The 21275-nt window shown below is 39.0% G+C and overlaps 1 protein-coding gene across 1 annotated transcript in view; it reads right to left on the bottom strand.

Moving 5' to 3' along the window:
* Window positions 1–2163: 2163 nt before the first annotated feature.
* Window positions 2164–21275, bottom strand: part of STAG1 (stromal antigen 1) — a gene marked incomplete at its 5' end in the record, with an annotated part of 115853 nt that continues 96741 nt past the window's right edge. Inside the window, 6 exons of the mRNA XM_039256472.1 lie at window positions 2164–4003; window positions 4096–4176; window positions 5968–6082; window positions 6589–6699; window positions 9008–9182; window positions 13494–13699. Of these exons, the coding sequence (XP_039112403.1) occupies window positions 3980–4003; window positions 4096–4176; window positions 5968–6082; window positions 6589–6699; window positions 9008–9182; window positions 13494–13699 (712 nt within the window). The remainder of the gene's footprint in view (window positions 4004–4095; window positions 4177–5967; window positions 6083–6588; window positions 6700–9007; window positions 9183–13493; window positions 13700–21275) is intronic.

The following is a 21275-nucleotide window of genomic DNA, read 5'->3' as shown; positions in this document are numbered from 1 at the left end:
TCATCCTGAGCCACACAGCGAGGGTGGTGAAGCTGCCATTTGAACCCAGGCAGATTTGTCTCAACTCCATATGTCTCTATAACCATTCAGAACACTGTTTCAACTGGTAAAGTAGTTGGGATGAACCCCTGAGAGTGGAGTGAGAAAGGTGGTGGTTAGCTCCACTGGGGTTGTCTCAACCCAAAGAGCTATTGAATTTAGAAAGCTTTCCTACCTCATGCATGATGGCCTGTCAGGCCTCATTTTGATTTGCTAGAATAATGGGGAGTAAACTCACAATGTAGAGTCTTCCAGTTACCTGTGTTTGTGGAAAGTTCTTCTAGCTTCTCTTCTGACCATGTCTTGGTCTCCTCAGTGAGTCCTCTGCCTCTGGGTTCACTGGGTTCACTGATGCTTTTGGCTGCTGCTGGGTGTTTTAGATAATGGTCTACCCAGAGAAGACTGTGAAGGACACTCCTCCACCTATTAACACTTTATTTTAGAGCGAGCAAGTGCAGGGAGATAGTGGGAGAGAATTTTCAGCAGGCTCCGTGCCTAGTGTGGAGACCAAAGCGGCCTGGATCCCACAACACTGGGATCACTACCTAAGCCGAAATCAGGAGTCGGATGTTCAACCGAGTCACCCAGGAGTCCCGAGTTAACACTTTTGATGTAGTTATTGACAGATGTGCATATTTTATGTCTCGTTCTAAAGGATTTAGACAGCTGTGGCTAGAAACTACCCTCTGAGGGTGTGGGATTTCTGCCATTCCAAACAGGACCTATGGCCACTTAACGGGCAGAGCCTCAGTCTGGGGCTTCTGTGGAGTCTAGCCAGAACGTTTACGTAGATGTGGCAGTCCTAGGGAGGTTCTGACCATGTCCGTACTCTCCTGGATGGTGAGTAAAATACCTCCTTTAAGTGTCCTTGGGAGCAGAAAGCCATCCTTCAAAAGTGGTGTGTAATAAAGACCCCAGTAGAGCAAGGCACTTAGGAAGGCAGGGATGGAACCTTACTGGAGTTTGGTCTGCTTGAAAAGCCTAAGGTAGAGGCACTAAGCCTTTATTTTCCATGAAGACACTGTTCCTTGTTTGATGGACTCTTTTCTGGAAGCAGGGCCAGATAGAGTCACAGTCAAGTCACATCTGGGAGGTTTCCAAGTTTGTCCCAAGATAGAGCTCCACTGGGTAAAGCCCTGGTCTAGTCTCATAAGCTTGTAAAGATGAGAGCTGCCAGAGACCCATCTTTATTGTCTTCCTCCCTGGATACCTGGAGAGCTCACCTGCTGATTTAGCCCTTGCATCCCTGCCTTTTCTGCAGACGCTTTAGGCCATGTAATGCACACAGCCCAAAGAACTTGGCCAGGCCCATAAAGTGTAGGGCATGAGTTTATTATTATTTTTTAGTTTGAGAGATCAAGAGAGTGCAAGTGGGGTAGGGGCAGAGAGAGGGAGAGGATCCCAAGTAGACTCCATGCTATTAGTGCAGAGCCTGACACAGGGGCTCAATCTCACAAATGGGGAGATCAGGACCTGACCCAAAATTGAGAGTCCGATGCTTAACTGACTGAGCCACCCAGGTGCCCCAGGGCATGACTTTCTAAGAGTGATGTCTGGCACCAGTATCGAGAAACTCTCACTTACATGGCCCCAAGTGATCTTTAAAAGGCCACTGTTCGTTAGGGGCAACCACGCATAAGCCTCCATGCCGGGTGTGTGGCAGGGGAAGGATCCAGGCTACAAACTCTGAATGCCTCCTTCAGAACTCAGCCTGCAAGAGACCTCCTCTTGAATCACAGACAACTTGGCCTACCCACTTTCTCCAGGGAAATCCAATGAATGAAAGAAAGTGAACTAGTTCTAATTTCTTCCTTAAAGGAATAAAACTCAGTGATACAGTTACCAAATTATCAAGAGTGAGCAAACTCTCGAGCACTGGGCCAGAAAATCATCTCTTTGAGGCTTTACCTAGTAAGAACAATAGGATGACAAGCCTGATTTTGAATAGTTTATTAAAGGAAAGGTGAAGCATCAGTTTCAAATTGTACAAAAGGAAAAAAACCTCATATTGCAAATGTACAATTTACAGAATTACTAGCAAAACCAATCAAGGAGACACTGAAAATACAAAAATTCGATTGACTTCAAACTGAACTGCAAACCCATTTGAGTAGATATTAAGCCTTTTTTTTTTTTTTTTTTTTTTTTTTTTGTTGCATGTAGTCTACAATTCTAAGTCAGCATCTGATTTCCACATGAAACTGTCAAGCAAAGGATCAATCTGTGCATGTGCCAGGGCACCTCCCAGCTTCCTCCCTGGCCAGAACCACAGGCAGGGTTGATGCTGGTGGACAGTTGAGTTGAGTTATTCCTGCCCCTGCATGTCCAGTGAGGCCCACATTTCTGGAAGAAATCGAGACCCCAGCCCCTCAAACTGGAGCCCAGGAATTACTAAATTAGCAGATATATTTTTGGTGACCAGGTTTTTTCAGAACTGTACAAAGACTGAGAAAAATCTGTTTTGTGTTTACTAAAAGAATGAATAGAATAATCCATTTGCTTTCCCAACAAAAGATAATTATTGGGTGCACAGATTAGTAAAAAAATGCTTTTCATTTTTGGTAAGAAGGGAAAGCCTCATGATTCCATTGCAGCTACTTTAAAAACCAGCCCAGAAACAGCTGTGGATGGATTTGTTTGGAATTGAGGCTTGCTTTTAAAAATCAGAAAGGAAAAAAGTGGGCTTTTTAAAACAATAGCAGCAAGTCATAAAAGTCTAAGCAGAATGTAATTCTAAACCATTGAAGGCTGTCCTGAAGATCCATAATTTCTTTCCCCAAAATAATTAATATGCACATTTAACACTGAAATGTAGCTGTATTTCAAGGTAAGCTTAGGAACTTCACCCTCTAAAGCACAGACTTCTATGCAGCACATACTTCTATAATTGGTAAACTTAATTCACAAAATTAGCGCATAAGGTATTAAGTGCATGGGAAGTAGACACAGTTATGTTACACTTAAAGATTACTTTTGAATGGCAAAGAAGTTCTTCATGATTATCTTTTTAAGAAAACGGAAGTCTATGTAACTTGAATTTGGCAGGGCATGAAATAAGTAGTAAAAACAGCAAACTGATAACTTGAGAACCATTTTTGTTTTTCTGAGAATACTTTATTTGCTGGTAGAAGTTGCTAAAAATGCACAGAACAAATACCAATAGAAAATGTACTGTATTTGAATCTCCCTACTCTATATAAAATGAATGGTGTACAGCATCTGTTGGAAAATGGCTGCGTGGACATTTCTTATTTTATGCCCCCTTATAAATAAAAATAAACCTTTTTATTCAAGAGTATATAAAATCTGGGAATCCATATCCACAGAGGGTGTGGTTTTTGGCAGAGATGCACTGTCAGAATTTCATCTTAGCTTGTTGATATTCTGCTCCTCCGCATTTCTGTATTCCACAAGGTCAACCAAATCCAGTGAGCTCCAAAACACTCTTCAGCAATTAGGATGAGCTGCTTACTCATAGGTTTAATAAAAATGGTTAGCTTTTAAAACATAAAAAGGCAAAATGTTAAAACGGTTTTTAAATTGTACAACAGGAAAATAAAGTTAAAAATATTTTTTTTTACTCAATGCTGAGTTTTCATAAAACAGGTGTATAACAGTGTTTATCTTGACAGCTGTTTTAAAAATTTAAAATTTTTTCCTCCCTCCAGAAAAACACACACATCTGTACTGGGATGAGTCCAATATTAGAACACAAATGATTTTTCAGGTCAGTCTTTCTGAGGTGACATTCACCAACATTCCCTTGGGTAATTTACATGCTCCTCTTCTGTCACTGCAAAAAGGGATTGACCTCAATCATTTGATTAAAAAACAAATCAGATCACATCAAAAGTGTTTTCTCCCCCATACAAGCTATCACAGTATATAGGCCTCTAGCTCTAAATAATAGAGTTCCAGATTTGTAAATTTTCTTCAGACTTCAGAACATAGGCATTCCAAATCCCTAGAAAAATGAAAAATACAATTAATTTCATGCATAAACAAGACCTAGAAGCCATAAATAGAAAGTGGTAATAATTTTAATTTAACATTTACTGAATCGTCTTCTATGATAGCTGCAGAATCAAAGAAATCTGGCCTCAGCTCAGCTCGTTCTCGCCGATTTCTTGATGGGGGCTGGAAAGAGAAGCCAAAATGTTTTCGTAAGATACATTAAGACAATGGACTGTGATAATAAGCAGCTAATATTTCTGATGGTATCACAAAATAGAGCTATTAAAGATACAATATTGAAACGAAAAGAATGTGGCTTTTGCATGGAGCACACATTAAAAAAATATTTCAAATTAAAATGAATAAGCTGAACATGTAAATGCATATAATTTAGGGGTCCTACAAACATAGAACATGCCTCTGAATCATGGAATGATTAAAAATCGATCCTTGAATTCCCCAAAGTAGGCAGACGGAAAGTTAGTGATGGGAGTGGAGAGACTGGAGGGACATGATTGCCTTTACATTTCTTAGAGAAGTTTTTCATTATGGAACATTCAAAACCGACAAAGCAAAATGTTATAGACTAAATTATGTCCCCGCAAATTCATACATTGAAGTCCTAACCCCCAGTACCTCAACGTGACTGTTACTTGGACAGAGGACCTATAAAGAGGTAATAAGGGTAAAATGAGGTCATAGGGATTGATTCTAATTTTTAAAAAATATATGAGGCGGCTGGATGGCTCTGTTGATTAAGTGTTCAATTTCGGCTCAGGTCATGATCTCGCAGTTTGTGGGTTCGAGCCCTGTATCGAGCTCTGTGCTGACTGCTCAGAGCCTGGAGCCTGCTTTGGATTCTGTGTCTCCCTCTCTCTCTGCCCCTCTCTCTCTCAAAAATGAATAAACAACATTAAAACAATTTTTTAAATAGTTTTTAAGTTTATTTTACTTACTCTGAGAGAGAACACGGGTGGGGCAGACAGAAAGGGAGAGAGAAACCTACTCAGGCTCTGCACTGTCATGTCAGCATGAGCCCAACACGGGGCTCAGACTCACAAACTTAGACATCATGACCTGCGCCAAAATAAAAAGTTGGTTGCTTAACTCACTGAGCCACCCAGGCGCCTCAATCCTCAACACAGAGGAAAGATCACATTAAGATAGAGGGAGAAACTGGCTATTTTTACAAATCAAGGAGAGAATGCAGAGAATGAAATAAATCTTGCTGACACCATGATCTTAGACTTCTAGCCTCCAGAGCTGTGAGAAAATTTCTATTAAGCCACCGAGTCGGTCGCATTTGTCCTAGCATATCTCTAAATACATAAAGTAGTATGATGAACTCCCATGTACCCATCGCCTAGCTGCATCAACTGCCAAATCTTTGGCCAATCTGTTTCATTGAGTCTCCTGTTTTTTTTCTATATCATTTCACCTATAACTACCTTCAATATGTATCTCTGATGGAATTAAAAAAATATATATAACCACCATGCATTACTCTCCATGACAAAGTCAATAATTTCTTAATATCACCTACACCTAGGCCATATTCAGGTTTCCTTACTTCAAAGATGTTTTTTTCACACTGAACAAATATGGTCCGTGTTCTGTGTTTGGTTGTTATGCTGGAACACACTCTATACCATCAGACTCCAAGTGTGTTTCAGAGACCAGATGTACACTATACTGAAAGGCAGATATAGTGTGAACCTCTTCTCAAGAAGGGAAGGAACCAGTTTCTATTACTGCCAGAAATTTACAATCTGAATGCTTGGAAAGCAGGCATGAGAAACACAGCTCATCCAAATGCCCTAAAAAGCATGCAATTGGTCCTACCCGCTGCTATTCTATGTTACCACTTCCACACCTCTCCCCTCTCCCCATGGGCTTCTGCAAACAAGAGGATGATCATCTTACATCAATGCCTTTACATATTTTAAAAGAAGAAAATGTACTGAATTTCTTTACCAGATCAATAACCATGGTGTCTTCAAATTCTTCATTCATATCTTCTAACTGGCTCCGGGATGACATCATCACATCCTCAAAGATGGGCTCAGCATCTTCCTCCATTAGGCCCCGACTGATAAGGAAAAACCATGGTCAGAAGGCTGTTCAGACTCATCAAATCTGGAGCCCTGGCTCTTTCTTATATTAGGTCTTCTAATCAATGAAAGCACACCTTCCAGTTAAAATCCACAAACTATGATCCTGAACTATTAAGGATCATTTGTTTTATTCAAGATTTCATCTCATCAAAAGTACAATTTAAATGCAGTAACAAATATGTGTTAAACAATACTATGTGATTGGTAGTATTATCCCATATTTACAAATGAAGACTCTGAGGCACAGAGGTTTGAGAGTTTACCCAATGCCACATAGCTGGCAAGTGGCAGCACTAGGATTTAAATGCTGAAAGCCTTGGCAGCCCATACCCTCCAATCCTATTCTACATGGCCTAGCATATCCTGAATTAGGACCTTAACTACTTTTCTAAGACCAAATGTCAAAGGAAACCAGTCATTCCACAAAATGACCAGCATCACATAGTCATCATGTTTTTGCAACACTTGATGTAACACTTACACGGCATGCCTTACTCCAGTTCTCACTTTCATGTAGTTCATTCCTGTTCTGTCTTTCCGATTTAAGTCTTCTAATTTTGGCTGGCCTAACCAAGAGATCTGCATCTGAGGACTAAGGGAATAGGAATACATTAGTCATTTGTGGCAAAAGATGAATTTCGCTCATCAGTCCCATGCTAAAAAGGCCACCATTGGCTTGCCTAATCCCCATGTATGGGGAGTTAGCTGGATTTACTCAAGTCATGGGTGAGACAGATCATTACTGAAGGTTCTACCTTTGCAGAAATGACAGTTGGTTGCCCAGAGATGCCTAAGTCTCGAAGAGAAGCTGGCTGTGGGTAGTTGTTAGGTGTAAAGGAAACCAAAGTATGTCACCCCAAATACTGCTTCTGAGAGAACAGTTATTTTGAACTGAAGGCAGTGAAGAAGTGGTAAATACAGAAAACCTCCTCGTTTTCTGCCTAAAGGCAGGATGAATGCTTGTTCTGTGGTAGACAGATGCTTATCAACCCAGAGATGACACCAGAGCAATGTGCAAAGAATCCTTCCTTACTAAACTAACCTTACCTTCCTAGTTGAGGAAAATATGGACTACATAGTCCCTAAATCTCTTTGTCTTGTCAATTCTTCACAAATTTACTCTTTGTCTAAAAGGTATAAAAGCTCCCTGCTTTGGTCACTTCTTCAGGCCTTCATTCTCTGCTGAAAGCTCCCCTGGACATGTAAAACATTCAATAAAATGGGTATGCTTTTCTACTGATCCATTTAATTTTCAGACCCAGTTAGGGATCCTCAGAGGGTTGAGTAAAACTTTTCCCTCCCCTGCAGTTGTTTAATTTACCAGCTTTGTTCCCCAAATCTCAGCCAAACAAGAAACTGCTTCTGAGACCTTGTATCCAGCTGCTGACCTGGAACCAGTGTTCCTGCTTGGACAGCCAGTCCCCTAAGGGACAGAACGGATGCTGGCCTTGTGGGCAGAGCTCTCCAGAGTTGAACAAGGAAAGGTATTAACACATTATTTTCTCAGTCCTTCTGAAAAAATCTGGGTTCAGGTGCATGCTGGGCCGAATTTTCACCTGTCCTCTATACTTACTGGCACATGGACACTTGCATAAACATGCCTTTTGGGAATTTTACAGGATGTAAACCTTAATGATTTTTATTTTTTTTAAAATGTTTTATTTATTTTTGAGAGAGAGAGACAGCGTGAGCAGGGGAGGGTCAGAGAGAGAGGGAGACACAGAATCTGAAGACAGGCTCCATACTCCGAGCTGTCAGCACAGAGTCTGACACGAGACTCGAAACCATGAACCATGAGATCATGACCTGAGCTGAAGCCAGATGTTCAACCAACTGAGCCACCCATGTGCCCCTACCTTAATGATTTTTAGTAGGTAACATCTGCCACAGGAGAAGCTGTCTTTATATCATGTGGGGTTACCACCTTGATTAAACCTATAAACCTATAGCAGGGAAAAGTAGACCACAGAGGGGAAGAACAGACCAGGGAAGTAAGGTTGCTCAAATAAGGAAGAATCCACCCTCTAAGAATGCTCTTATGCAGTGGCTGTCTGACAACGATTATCCTTTCAGCTTTGAAAAAAGGCAGATCCTTTGAGCAAACCTAGGATCTGAAAAATTCTAACCCTTCCTCTTTCCATTTTCAACCTGCTAAATGTTTTGACTTCAAGTGAGAATTCTCTTTTCCATCAGAGTGAATCACAGCATTTTATTCCCAATATGAATACAAACACAAGAAGCTAGGAGAATTTCAAAGATAGATGGAGTACAACAAAGATAAAGTTCTTTTATAGCAAAAGTCATACTATCATCTTGCCTGTTCCAAAACTTTCGGGGCCCTGGTACTAGAAAACATTAATTACTACTAGCATGGAAAAAGGTAGGACTTCAGTTCTCTTAGAGAAAAGGCAACTGTTCTCAGAATTTCTCGAACATCTTGACAAATACCTTAATCCCTAACAGTTTAACTTTAAAATATAAACTTGAGCAAGACAAAGTACTATTAATTACATGGATGATAAAAGGAATAGTATTTATTTGTTCAGACTAGGACAACCACAGCAGAAATTCTTAGGCTTTCTTTCCAAGGAAGTAACCTGCATGTCTTTTTTTGCAAGTCCCTGAGAAAAAACAGACCTGCCCAATGATAATCTGTAAACTCCAACTGAAATCAGCACTTAGTGACACACCATGTTTTGAAGGTCTCCGGACTCTGAGTAACTGATATCCACAAGTGTGGGAAGACTTATTATATATCTTCTGAAATAAATCATTTAGCCTCTGCTTGTGGTTTTTTGTCATGAACTGACCAATAATATGCTTTAACAAAGTTTTTCTTTGATAGTTTTTCTTTAACAATTATAGGTTTTATGCCAAGAAAATAAATTTTTACTACTTACTTGTGTAAAAAGTCAGGTTCAGAACCATGTTCAGTCTCAGGTTCCTGAATCTGTTCTCCCACAGGCCTGCTATTCTCCCGCAGTACAGTGGAAGTGAGCTGTGGTGCTGGCAGGGGCCCAGGAGTCTGAATCATGGTGTCGGTCCTGTTTAGCCATGTATTATCCAGACTTTCATCTGTAAAATTCCAGTTAGAGTCACAACGTGTCATTAGTAGAATGAACTCTGGTAGAAATTATGGCACAGACTAGAAGAGCACGGCTTCTGGCTTAAACTGTCTAGTTTGAATCCCAGTTATACCACTCACCTGTGTGACTTTCTGTAAGTTACTAAACTTCCAAAAGTCAGTTTTCTCATACATCCTAACATTATCCTGTCTTCCGAGTCCCTCCATTTATAAGGATTAATTCAACCACAGAAGGGGAAGAATGGGGCCAGGCAGAGACCCCTGTAACCTTGCTTTGCTCAAGCAATAAAGGGCCTATATGCTGGGTCTAGGAGGGGCCCCATGTAGCAGTACCTAAAGTCTGGTGGGCCTTTAACTGAGAAATTAGCAAATCCCACTGCAAAATTGGGATATTTGTCACTAGAGAAAAAACTTTGCCACATTATTCATATGGGGATGGGTTAAGAGGCTCACCGTTTTCATGCTGTTAAGTTCTACCTCTTTAGAGAAGCCCTTCTCATTCACTCTACTCAGCCCCCACTTCCCAATCTCCTTTAACTTCTAGAGGATACACAATCATTCCTACTTACTAAGGATTTAATTATACAATGGCCTGTGTTGTCAGGTCATTTGTCAAGTGTATAGGTTATCTCTTTAATTAGAATTAAATTTCTTCAAGGGACCAGGAAGTATTTCTTCCTTATTCTGAAGATCATTTACGAAGATCTGAACAGATTAAACTATTATTTGAATATCTATAGTCTGATATAAAGTTATAGAATTATATAGTTTCTACTGTAAACATTCTAAGTTATTTTCTTAATATGGGTAGACTCAAAAGTATCACTCTGCTTTTCTTTCTGAAGAACTAAAAAAAAATTTCAATCACAAAGTACACAGTATGAATCCTACTGTTTTTCTTTCTCCATTAAGTCTCAGAGATATGTGCATGTTAGGTTCCTTATGTGCCATCAAGCATCCCATATCTCAGTGTTTCAAAAACTGTCAAGATACAGGTGTATGTTCTAGATCGGCTTCTCAGTTCCTGCAAATACTTAACCTATTGTCTTGTTAAGGTCATTCCACTGATCTGAAACTCACTACTGAATCTTTAACCAGCAAAAAGAGGTTTCATCTTCTTTTATTCTTTCAACATTTAGTTAATTCCTAACTTTTTTGTCTTCTGCTGCACTTAAAATTTTATTATAAGAAAGGTACCATCTAGGTTCTTAACCTGGTAAACCCATCTTTCAGCTCTACTACATACCATCTTTCCCAGAAAATCTTTCCTGATTCATTAAGAGTTTGATCACTCCCTGTATGTTCCCAGAAAATCTTTTTGGGGCCACCAGAGCACTTCCCTTGCTGAACTAAAATTGCCTGCTTCTGTCTTGCCATCTACTATGAGCCTTTTTTTAAAAGTAGGTTTCATGCCCAGCATAGAACCCAACATGGGGCTTGAACTCAGGACTCTGAGATCAAGAGCTGGACATTTAACCAACTGAGCCACCCATGCATCCCCTGAGCACTTTTTTTTTTCTTAAAGAGTTTATTTTCAAGTTGGTTTCCATATAACATTCAGTGCCCATCCCGACAAGTGCCCTTCCCCATCCCCATCACCCCCCTTCCCCTCCCCCCCACACCCATCAGCCCTCAGTTTGTTCTCATCATTCAAGTGTCTTTCATGTTTTGCCTCCCTTCCTCTCTCCAACTATTTTTCCTCTTCTTCTCCCCCATGGTCCTCCATTAAGTTTCTCCTAATCCTCCCATATGTGCAAAAATATGGTATCTGTCCTTCTCTGCCTGATGTATTTCGCTCAGATTTTACCCAAGGGATACAGGACTGCTGATGCATAGGGGTACGTGTACCCCAATGTTCACAGCAGCACTCTCAACAATAGCCAAAACATGGAAAGAGCCTAAGTGTCCATCAACTGATGAATGGATCAAGAAGATGTGGTTTATCTATACAATGGAATACTACATGGCAAAGAGAAAAAATGAGCATTTTTATCAATACTTTATCTCCAGCATTTTGAAAGGTGCTTAGGTGCTTGGTAAAAACTTAATAAATGAATGATTAACTTCAGGAAGAACTCACTCTTCTTGAGGTGATCCTGCTAACCTCTAAGCGTTCCTCAATGAAGACACTTCTTACAAAGCTTTCTCATCTTTCTTCCAAACAAATGAAACTGCTGCCTAGGGATTCTGGGCACATGACCTACCTTAGTCGCTTGGTAAATTTCAAGCTCACACACAGCAAGTCTTCTTTTTTGCAGTTTAATAACTACCAAATTAAGTTATCTGGTCCAGACATGGTAATACTGAAGATCGTAATACTGACTGCCGCATTAGTGAATTATGTGTGGTTATGCAGACTGTCTAAGCTTTAGTTTCTTCTGTGTGAAATACAGATAATAATGTTGAACTCAAGAGTTCATTTATAAAACATTTATGTGGCACTGTGTGTGCTTTACAAATGTTAGTCAAATAAATGATTAAATGCTAATAATGCACATAAAGCACATTCCTGGTACACAGCAAGAATTTGATCAATTTTGGAGAATATGAAATGTTACATCTAAGAAGAGCTATGAGTAAAAATACCTATATCTCTATATCTAGAAGATGTATGTTTGTATGTATATGTGTCTTACATTTAGGTCTTTCATTTGAGTTTATTTTTGTGTATGGTGTAAGAAAATGGTCCAGGTTCATTTTTCTGCATGTCGCTGTCCAGTTTTCCCAGCACCACTTGCTGAAGAAACTGTCTTTTTTCCATTGGATATTCTTTCCTGTTTTGTCAAAGATTAGTTGGCCATACATTTGTGGGTCCATTTCTGGGTTCTGTATTCAGTCCCATTGATCTGAGTGTCTGTTTTTGTGCCAGTATCGTTAACTGTCTTGATGACTATGGCTTTGTAATACACCTTGAAGTCCAGGATTGTGATGCCTCCAGCTCTGGTTTTCTTTTTTAGAATTGCTTTGGCTATTCAGGGTCTTTTGTGGTTCCATACAAATTTTAGAATTGTTTTGTTCTGGCTCTGTGAAGAATGCTGGAATTATGTTGATAGGGATTGCATTAAATGTGTAGACTGCTTTGGGGAGTATTGACATTTTAACAATACTTGTTCTTCCAATCCATGAGCATGAAATACTATAAATATTTTCATATCTTTGATTCTCTTTGAAATACTGAGGACACTGACAACAGCAGCTAACATTTACTCCATGTTACTTTTGTGCCAAGCTCTGTGCTATTATAAACGCCATGTATACTAAGTGTTTCACTTACGGTATCTCATTTAATATTTATAATAGCTGACAGGATAGGTATTCTGATCATCCTTTATTTGATCAGTGATTGAGGCTCAGAGAGATTAAGTAACATGTTCAAAGGTCATACAGCTTAAAACTAGAAGCCAACTATGAATTCTAGAACTTTGAATTCTAGTACTCTGAAAGAGTCAATAGTCAATACAGCCTCCCCAATGATGAAAGAAACAGATTTAAACTCTAATTTTGCTGCAGGTTTTAGCAAAGCCTTCATGAGTCAACTAGTTTTTAGGCAGCAGAGGTATGATGCTGAAAGGTAAATAGAAGGCTGTAAAAGAGCAGTGGAGCAGGATTCAGATCACTGCCCTCCTCTCTTGGTTTGGAGAACGTTTATTAGGAAAAGGGTGGAGATGGGGGAAGGTTATTTGAGAAAATAAACATTTTTACTTTGAGTTTTCTTAGTTTAAGAGTAATGCTCTAATAAATCAATGTTTAGTCTTTTTGGATATATGAATAATTACCCATGATCACATTTTCATGACAAATCAACTCCTTGTTTCCCACAGTGCATGAACATTATAAAATCAGAGTCAGCTTTCATTATTTTAATGCACAAAAATAAATTATATCCTGGTGTAGAAATCGAAAGCTGTTTTGGTATGTTCAATTTGCTGCACAGGTCTACCCTCAACTTATCAGAATCTCTTCTATATTAGGATGAATTTTGATAATTAACATTATGATTACCTTATTTTCAATTTTAACATATTGGAGGGACTATGATATGGGGGACCTATTTTATAAACCTTCATAACTGTTTTCTCTTTTTCTCTGTACCTATCTTCCTCTGTGTTTTATTCTCTTCCAACTTCTTTGTCCTTGACCCTTTTTTGTTCCACTTTGTCTGTTCTAACCTTTGAGTATGTGACAATATACAAGGAAATAATATGCTTAACAGTATTACCTTGCTTCAACAGATTTGCCACTTTATTTACCTTTACAATAGTAAGCAAACTACTTGTCTCATAGGGTACAGGTAGACTTACCTTCTACTCGTTTTTTGTGAAGTGGGGGTCGTCCTTTCTTATTCCTTACTGAGGAAGTTTTGCTGCTGCTACTTCCACTGTTCACAGACATTCTATCATCTTCACCTCCAGTGACTAATGAATTTCTATAGGAGATAAGTGGAAGCCATACATCTTCTCTCCTTTCCATCATCTGCTCCGTAAGGAATTTTTCTAGGTATGAGTGACTAGAAACACAACATAGGAAACTGTGATTTTCACAGCAGCACTGAAGTGCTTCATGTATCACTTATTTAATTTTTTCATAGACTGAGGCTCTCTCTCTGAAAGTTATGAAGAATCCCTAAGGGCACACACATTAAACTGTTAACAGTGGTTACCTTTGGAAAAAGAGGGATGAGAATGTAAGGTTTTGCTGCACATAGTCCTGGAGTGCTTTTATTGTTCCAATTTTAGTACATGTGCTGCTGAAGTGAGCACTGGAATGCTTTTAAATAGGCGAATGTATTACTAAGGCTCTGTGTGTATGTGTGTGTAGTGTGTGTGGTGTGTGTGTAGTCTTTCCTATACTAATACTAAACAAAAAAAGTCAAAAGTTTAGCTCAAAAGGTTATTATATTTTCTTTTAAACTTCAAACCAGGGCAGGATTTCTTTCTTTTCTTCTTCTTCTTCTTTTTTTTTTTTTTTTTTACAAATAGTTTATTGTCAGGTTGGTTTCCATATAACACCCAGTGCTCATCCCCAAAAGTGCCTCCTCTGTGGAGGGCAGGATTTCTATATGGTGGAGGAGCAAGGAGCTAGGCATATCCTCTCCCCAGCAAAACAACTTTTTAACTGGTGAAAATGATAAAAGACAATCATTTAAAATCTTTAGAAATTGTCGTAAGGGCATATAGCAAATGGAGAAACACTTATTCAAGAAAATTCCTAAATCTCAGTAAAAACAGTGAGTTTGTTGTATATGCATCATAACATGTTCCGCTCCCTTGTCCCCTCTCCTCCACCACTGTGCTGTGCTATGGAGGCATTACTCTGGTAGCTCTCCTCTGGGTAGACATGGCTAAGAAGACAGGGGCTCCCTCTTTCTCTAGCTCCTCATCTGAAGCTGCCCTGGAAGAAGCTCTATTCTGGACAGCAGCTGGGAGGAAGGAGGCTCCCTTCTTCCCCATCCCCTACTTGTCGGGTAGTGACTCTCTCCTAAGCATAGCACACTAAGAATACCTGGAGGGACAAGCTGACAACCAGGGCTTACCCCTGGCCCCCTGCTCACAGAACAGGGGTGTTCTTCTGGGAGAAGAGGAATGCTGTCCCACCCCTAGCTCCTGTTCAATGGCATAAAAGTTCTGCCCAGCAGCCAGAGAGTAGATCAGCCAGAAATTTAACAGAGAGACCCAGAGAAAAGATAGTCAAAAAGAGCCCTCCTGGAATCACAGACAATCCTGGAAGTTGGGAAGGCTCTGCACATATGCTTAAGCTGTACCCACTCATGGGCAAAAAGAACAGGGGATGAGGGCGGTGTTGAAATCATTCCCCAGACCCCACATTGATCTATCAACACAGGGAGGAAGCACCAGGGGCTTAAGCACAACTGCTTACCAAATACTAGTTGAACAATAAGCTGCTCCGACCCAAGAGCAACTCTTAGAAAGCCAGGCTTGAAGATAAAATCATAGTAGACTATTTTCCAGTTTTGCATGTAAGGAGCTTCAAAGTTGTTACTGCAACATAACAAGTAAAAATCTCTACAGACTGAAAAATCAGCAACTTCCTGGATCCGTAAGAGAGGAAAATAGCTGTCCCCAAGATTGGGACTTATATGTGAATACAGGAGGCAATAGCTTATTGGAACAGACTCACGAGTGGGAACCATCGCTGGGGTAGGAAAACCTGAGCTGTAATTCACAAACTGGGGGCACCTTGGTAGCGCAGCTGGCTAAGCGTCTAACTTTGGCTCACATCATTATCTCACTGTTTGTGAGCTAGAACACCACGTCGGGCTCTGTGCTAACAGCTCAGTGCCTGGAGCCTGCTTTGGATTCTGTGTCACCCTCTCTCCCTGCCTCTCCCCCATTCATGCTCTGTCTCACTCTCTTCTTCAAAAAGAAACATTAAAAAATTTAATTCACAAGTTGTTGGAGGCTCACAGTAGACAAGTCTGAGAGTTCAAAATTCCAGGAGGACCCAGTCCAGGGGGACCTCTCCATAATATATGATTTGCCTCCAGAAGCTCAACCAGGTTTCCACAGTAAATATTAGAACAAACTCCTCTGTGTTTCCAGCTGGGGGAGAGGAATAGGAATCATTTTGAAATCTGCTAGAGTATATTGTTCTTAACAAAGCCTCTCCTCAGGGGAAAATGGTAAAGCAGAGCAAAACTTACTAGGATATTATCAGAGCCCAGCTGATCTGGGAGAAGGGAAATATCCAACTCTAGCCCACTCCACCCATTATGTCCCAAATATGGGCTAAGAAAAAAAAAAAAAGAGAAATACATGAGAGGTTCACAGTCCAGAGGCATAGGTTCACTAAAAGACTGAGACCTATAACCACAGGATTATAGATTGTTTCCCCTCCTCCCATACCTCATCACCATATTACTAAAGGTATATTTATAGCAGTTCCTTTTACCTAGAACATAATGTCTGGTTATCAAGAAAAAATTATAATGCATACCAATGGGCAAAATCACAATTTGAAGGACAGAGCAAACATCACAATCAGACATGGCAGAAATACGAGCATTATCAAACGGAATTTAAAACAACTCTGGTCAATATGCTAAGGGATCTAATGGAAAAAGTAGACAGCATGCAAGAACAGATGGGCAACAAAAGAAGACAGATGGAAACCCTAAGAACCAAAACAAATGCTAGAGATAAAAACTATAAAAGAAACAAAGAATGCCTCTGATGAGCTTATCAGTAGACTGGACACAGCTGAGGGACAAGCCTCTGCTCTAGGGGGACAAGCCTCTGCTCTAGGGGACACAGCAAAATAATCCATGAAAACCAAAAAGCAAAGAGAATGAAGAGGGAGGAAAATAGAATATTCAACTATAATACAACTACAAAAGGTGTTAACATAACGGGAATGTCAAGGGGAAGCAGGAAAGAAAAAACTGCAACACTAATTTAAAACAGAAATGGCAGGAGCACCTGGGTGGCTTGGTCTATTAAGCATTCAATTTCAGCTCAGGTCAATATCTCAGAGTTTATGAGTTCGAGCCCTGCTTTGGGCTCCTTACTGACAGCTCAGAGCCTGAACCTGCTTCGGATTCTGTCTCCTTCTCTCTTTGTCCCTTCCCCCGCGCATGCTGTCTCTCTCTCCTTCAAAAATAAACAAACATTAAAAACAAAACAGAACAGAAATGGCAGAGAATTTTCCCAAATTAATGTCAGAAACCAAACCACAGATGCAGGAAACTCAGAGAATACCAAGCAGGATAAAATGACAAAAGAACTACATCTAAGCATACTGTTTTCAAACTACAGAAAATCCAAGACAAAGGAAAAATTCTCAAAGTAGCCAGAGGAAAAAAGTACTTCATCTATAGGGGAATAATGATATGAATTCTATCTAACTTCTCCTTAGCAACCATGCAAGCAAGAAAAGAGTGGAGTGAAGTGTTAAGAGAAAAACTCCATCAAAGTAGAATTCTGTGCCCTGCAAAACTCTCCTTCAAAAGTGAAGGGAAAATGAAGACTTTCTCAGATAAATAAAAATTGAGAGAATTCGTTGCCAAGAGACCTGCTTTGCAAAATTAGTTAAAAGAAGTGCTTTAGAGTGAAGGAAAATAATATAGGTCAAAGACATAAATCTATATAAAGTAAGAACAATGAAGGAGTAAATAAAGGTAAAATAAAAACTTAATAAATTTTTTTAATGTTTATTTATTTTTGAGAGAGACTGAGTGTGTGTGAGCAGGGGAAGGACAGAGAGGGAGGGAGACACAGAATCCAAAACAGGCTCCAGGCTCTGAGCCTATTCCTGAGGCAGGGCTTGTAAAGAGAAACTGCAATTAGAAATACAGGAATCCACTATCACAGCTGGAGACTTAATCCTGTATCAGAAATGGACAGATTTAGTAGCCAGAAAATCAGTAAGGACATAGTTGAACTCAAATACACCCCTCAGTCATATCAACTGGATATAATTAACATCTACAAACTAATCTCATCCAAAAGCAGAGTACACATTTTCCTCATGTTCACCTGTAACATTCACCAAGGGATCACATTTTAGGTCATAAAACACATCTTTTTATTTAAAAAAATTTTTTTACTGTTTTATTTATTTGTGAGAGAGAGACAGTGTGAGCAGGGGAGGGTCAGAAAGAGAAGGAGATACAGAATCTGAAAGAGGCTCAGTCTCTGAGCTAGGTGTCAGCACAGAGCCTGACATGGGGCTCGAACCCACAAACTCTGAGATCATGACCTGAGATGAAGTCAGACGCTTAAGTGACTGAGCCACCCAGGTGTCCCAAACACATCTTTTAAAGAAAAATGTTTTTATTTATTTATTTTGATAGGGAGGGAGGGAGAGAGGGAGGGAAGGAGACAGAGAGAGATACTGAGAGAGAGAGAAACCGAGTGAGAGAACCCATGCACTCGAGCAGGGGAGGGGCAGAGAGAGAATCCTGAGGAGGCTCTGAGGTGTCAGTGCAGAACCTAATGTGGGGTTTGATCTCAGGAACCATTAAATCATGACTTAAGGCGAAATCAAGAGTTGGATGCCTAACCAACTGATCCACCCCAGTCATAAAGACATCTTAACAAATTTACAAGAACAGAAATCATACAATGTCTGCTCTTAGACTACAATGGAATTAAACTAGAAATAAGTTATCAGGAAGATACATGGAGACTAAACAAAAAAGTGTTAAAACACTTTTAACACATGATACAAAGAAGAAATCCCAAGGGAAATTTTAAAATGTTTTTAACTAAATGAAAATAATAGCACATCAAAATCTGTAATGCAGTGAAAGTAGTGGTTAGAGGGAAATTAAAGCATTGAATGTATGTATCAGAAAAGAAAGATCCAAAATCAATAATCTAGAAGCTTTTATCCTAGAAAACTAGAAAAAGATGACCAAATTAAATCCAAAGTGAAAGAAAAGAAACAAAATCAGAGTAGAAATCAATGAAATTAAAAACAGAAACAGTATGGAAAATCAACAAAATGAAACACTAGTTCTTTGAAAAGATCAATAAAACTGATTAGTCAGCCTAAATGAGTGGGGGGGGGGGGGAAGAAGCTACAAATTATTAATACCAGAAATTAAAGAGAAAACACCATTACAGATCCTATGGACATTAACAGGAAAATAAAGGAATACTATAAACAGGTTTGTGCCTGTATATTTGATAATCCAGATGAAACAGCCCAATTCCTTGAAACACACAACTTGCCAAATTTCATACAAAAAGAAAGAGACAATCTGAAAAGGCCTATATCTATTAAATTGATTCAGTAACTAATAACTTCCTAAAACAGGAAGCACCAGGCTCAAATAAGTTAACTGGTGGTTCTACCAAATATTTAAGGAATAAACCTACCAATTGTCTACAATCTCTTTCAGATGACAGAAGCAGAGGCAATCCTTTCTAACTCATTCTACGAGGCCAGCATTATCCTAATACCAAAATCAGACTAAGACATTACAAGAAAACTACAGACTAGTATCTTTATGAATATAAAGCAAAAATCCTCGTCAAAATATTAGCCAAGTGAATCCAACAATGTATATAGAAAAGGAAATATACACACTATGATCAAGTGGGATGGAACCCAGGAATGCAAAGCTGGTTCAACATTTGAAAATCAATATATTCTATCACATCAACAGGCTAAAATAGAAAAATCAGTATCATATCAATAAATACAGAAAAAGCATTTGACAAAACCCAACACCTATCCTTGATAAAAACTCTCGGTAAACCAGAAATAAAAGGGGATTTTCTCAATTTATCATCCACAAAAAACTGTATAGCTAACATGCTTAATGGTGAAAAACTCAAAGATTTCCACTAAATCAGGTATAAGACAAGAATGTCCCTGCTCACCAATCTTTTTCAACACTGTACTGGATATTCTAGTTAATTCAATAAGACAAAAAGGAAATATAAAGTATACATAGCAGGAAGAAAGAAATCAAACTGTTACTGTTTGCAGACTGACATGATACGATGTCTATGTACAAAATCCTAAAGAACTGACAGAAAAACGCCTCCTGAAACTAGTATGCAACTGCAGCAAGGTTGCAGGATACAAAGTTACAAGTGGAATTTGAAATTAAAAACATAATGCCATTGGGGCACCTGGGTGGCTTAGTCGGTTAAGCGTCCGACTTTCGCTTAGGTCATGATCTCGCGGTTTGTGGGTTCGAGGCCCGCGTCGGGCTCTGTGCTGTCAGCTCAGAGCCTGGAGCCTGTTTCAGAGTCTGTGACTCCTTCTCTCTCTGACCCTCTCCTGCTCACGCTGTCTCTCTCTCTCTCCTAGAAATAAATAAAACATTAAAAAAAACCAAAAACATAATGCCATTTACATCTGCACCCCCAAAAATGAATTAAGATATAAATCAACAAAAAATATACAAGATCTATATGAGGAAAACTACAAAACTGATTAATGAAATCAAAGAACTAACTACATGGAGACATGTTCCATGTTCATGCCTACAAAGACAAAGTATTAAATCAGTTCTTTCTAACTTCATCTATAGTCAATGCAATTCCAATCAAAATCTCAGCAGATTATTTAATGGATACTGACAAGTGGATTCTAAGGTTTATATGGAGAGGTAAAAGACATAGAATGGCCAATACTGAAGGAGAATAACAAAGTTGAAGGACTGACACTATACAACTGGAAAACTCACTATAAACCTATAGTAAAATCATTTTCCAATACCTAAGTCTATCACATTGTCACACTGTATACCTTAAGCTTATACAACATTATATGTCAAATTTATCTCAATAAGGCTGGAAAAATAAAGTAAAGTCTATAGTAATTAAGATAGTGTGGTACTGGCCAATGAATGGACATACAGATCAATGGAACAGAAAAGAGAACGCAGAAACAGGCCCACCTAAATATAATCAACTGATCTTTGTGACAAAGGACAAAGGTAATAAAATTCAATAAATGGTGTTGAACTGGATGTCTAAAACTAATAAATTAATATAGACAAAGACCTTATGTCCTTTATAAAAACCAACTTAAAATAGATTATAAACCTAAATGTAAAATTTAAGACTCTAAAACTCCTAGGAAGTAATATAGGAGAAAACCTAGAAAACCCAGGGTATGGCAATGACTTTTTAGATGCAACACCAAAGGCAGGGTCCCTGGAATAATTGATAAGGTGGAGTTCATTAAAATTAAAAACTTCTGTTCTGCAAAAGACACGGTCTAGAGAAAGAGAAAACAACCACAGACTGGGAGAAAATATTTCGAAAATATTTATCTGATAATGGAATTGCTATCTAACATATAAAGATCTTTTAAAACTCAACAATACAAAAACAAACAACCTGATTTAAAAATGGACTACAAATCTGAACAGATACCTCACCAAAGAAAATATACAGGTGGCAAATAAGCAAATGAAAAGATGCTCCACATCATGTCATTAGGGAAACGTAAAAGTAAAACAAGATACAACCAAACATCTATTAGAAAGGCCAAAATCCAGAACACCACCAAATCATGGTGAGGATGTGGAACAGAAGAAACTCTCATACATTGCTAGTAGGAAGAGAAAATGGTACAGTAACTTTGGAAGACAGTTTGGCAGT

The sequence above is a fragment of the Hyaena hyaena genome, unplaced genomic scaffold (assembly GCF_003009895.1).
Source record: "Hyaena hyaena isolate Hyena2069 unplaced genomic scaffold, ASM300989v1 scaffold_575, whole genome shotgun sequence".
Classification (NCBI taxonomy): domain Eukaryota; kingdom Metazoa; phylum Chordata; class Mammalia; order Carnivora; family Hyaenidae; genus Hyaena; species Hyaena hyaena.
The sequence above is the reverse complement of the archived record's forward strand: the minus strand, read 5'-3'. Positions and strand labels throughout refer to the sequence as shown.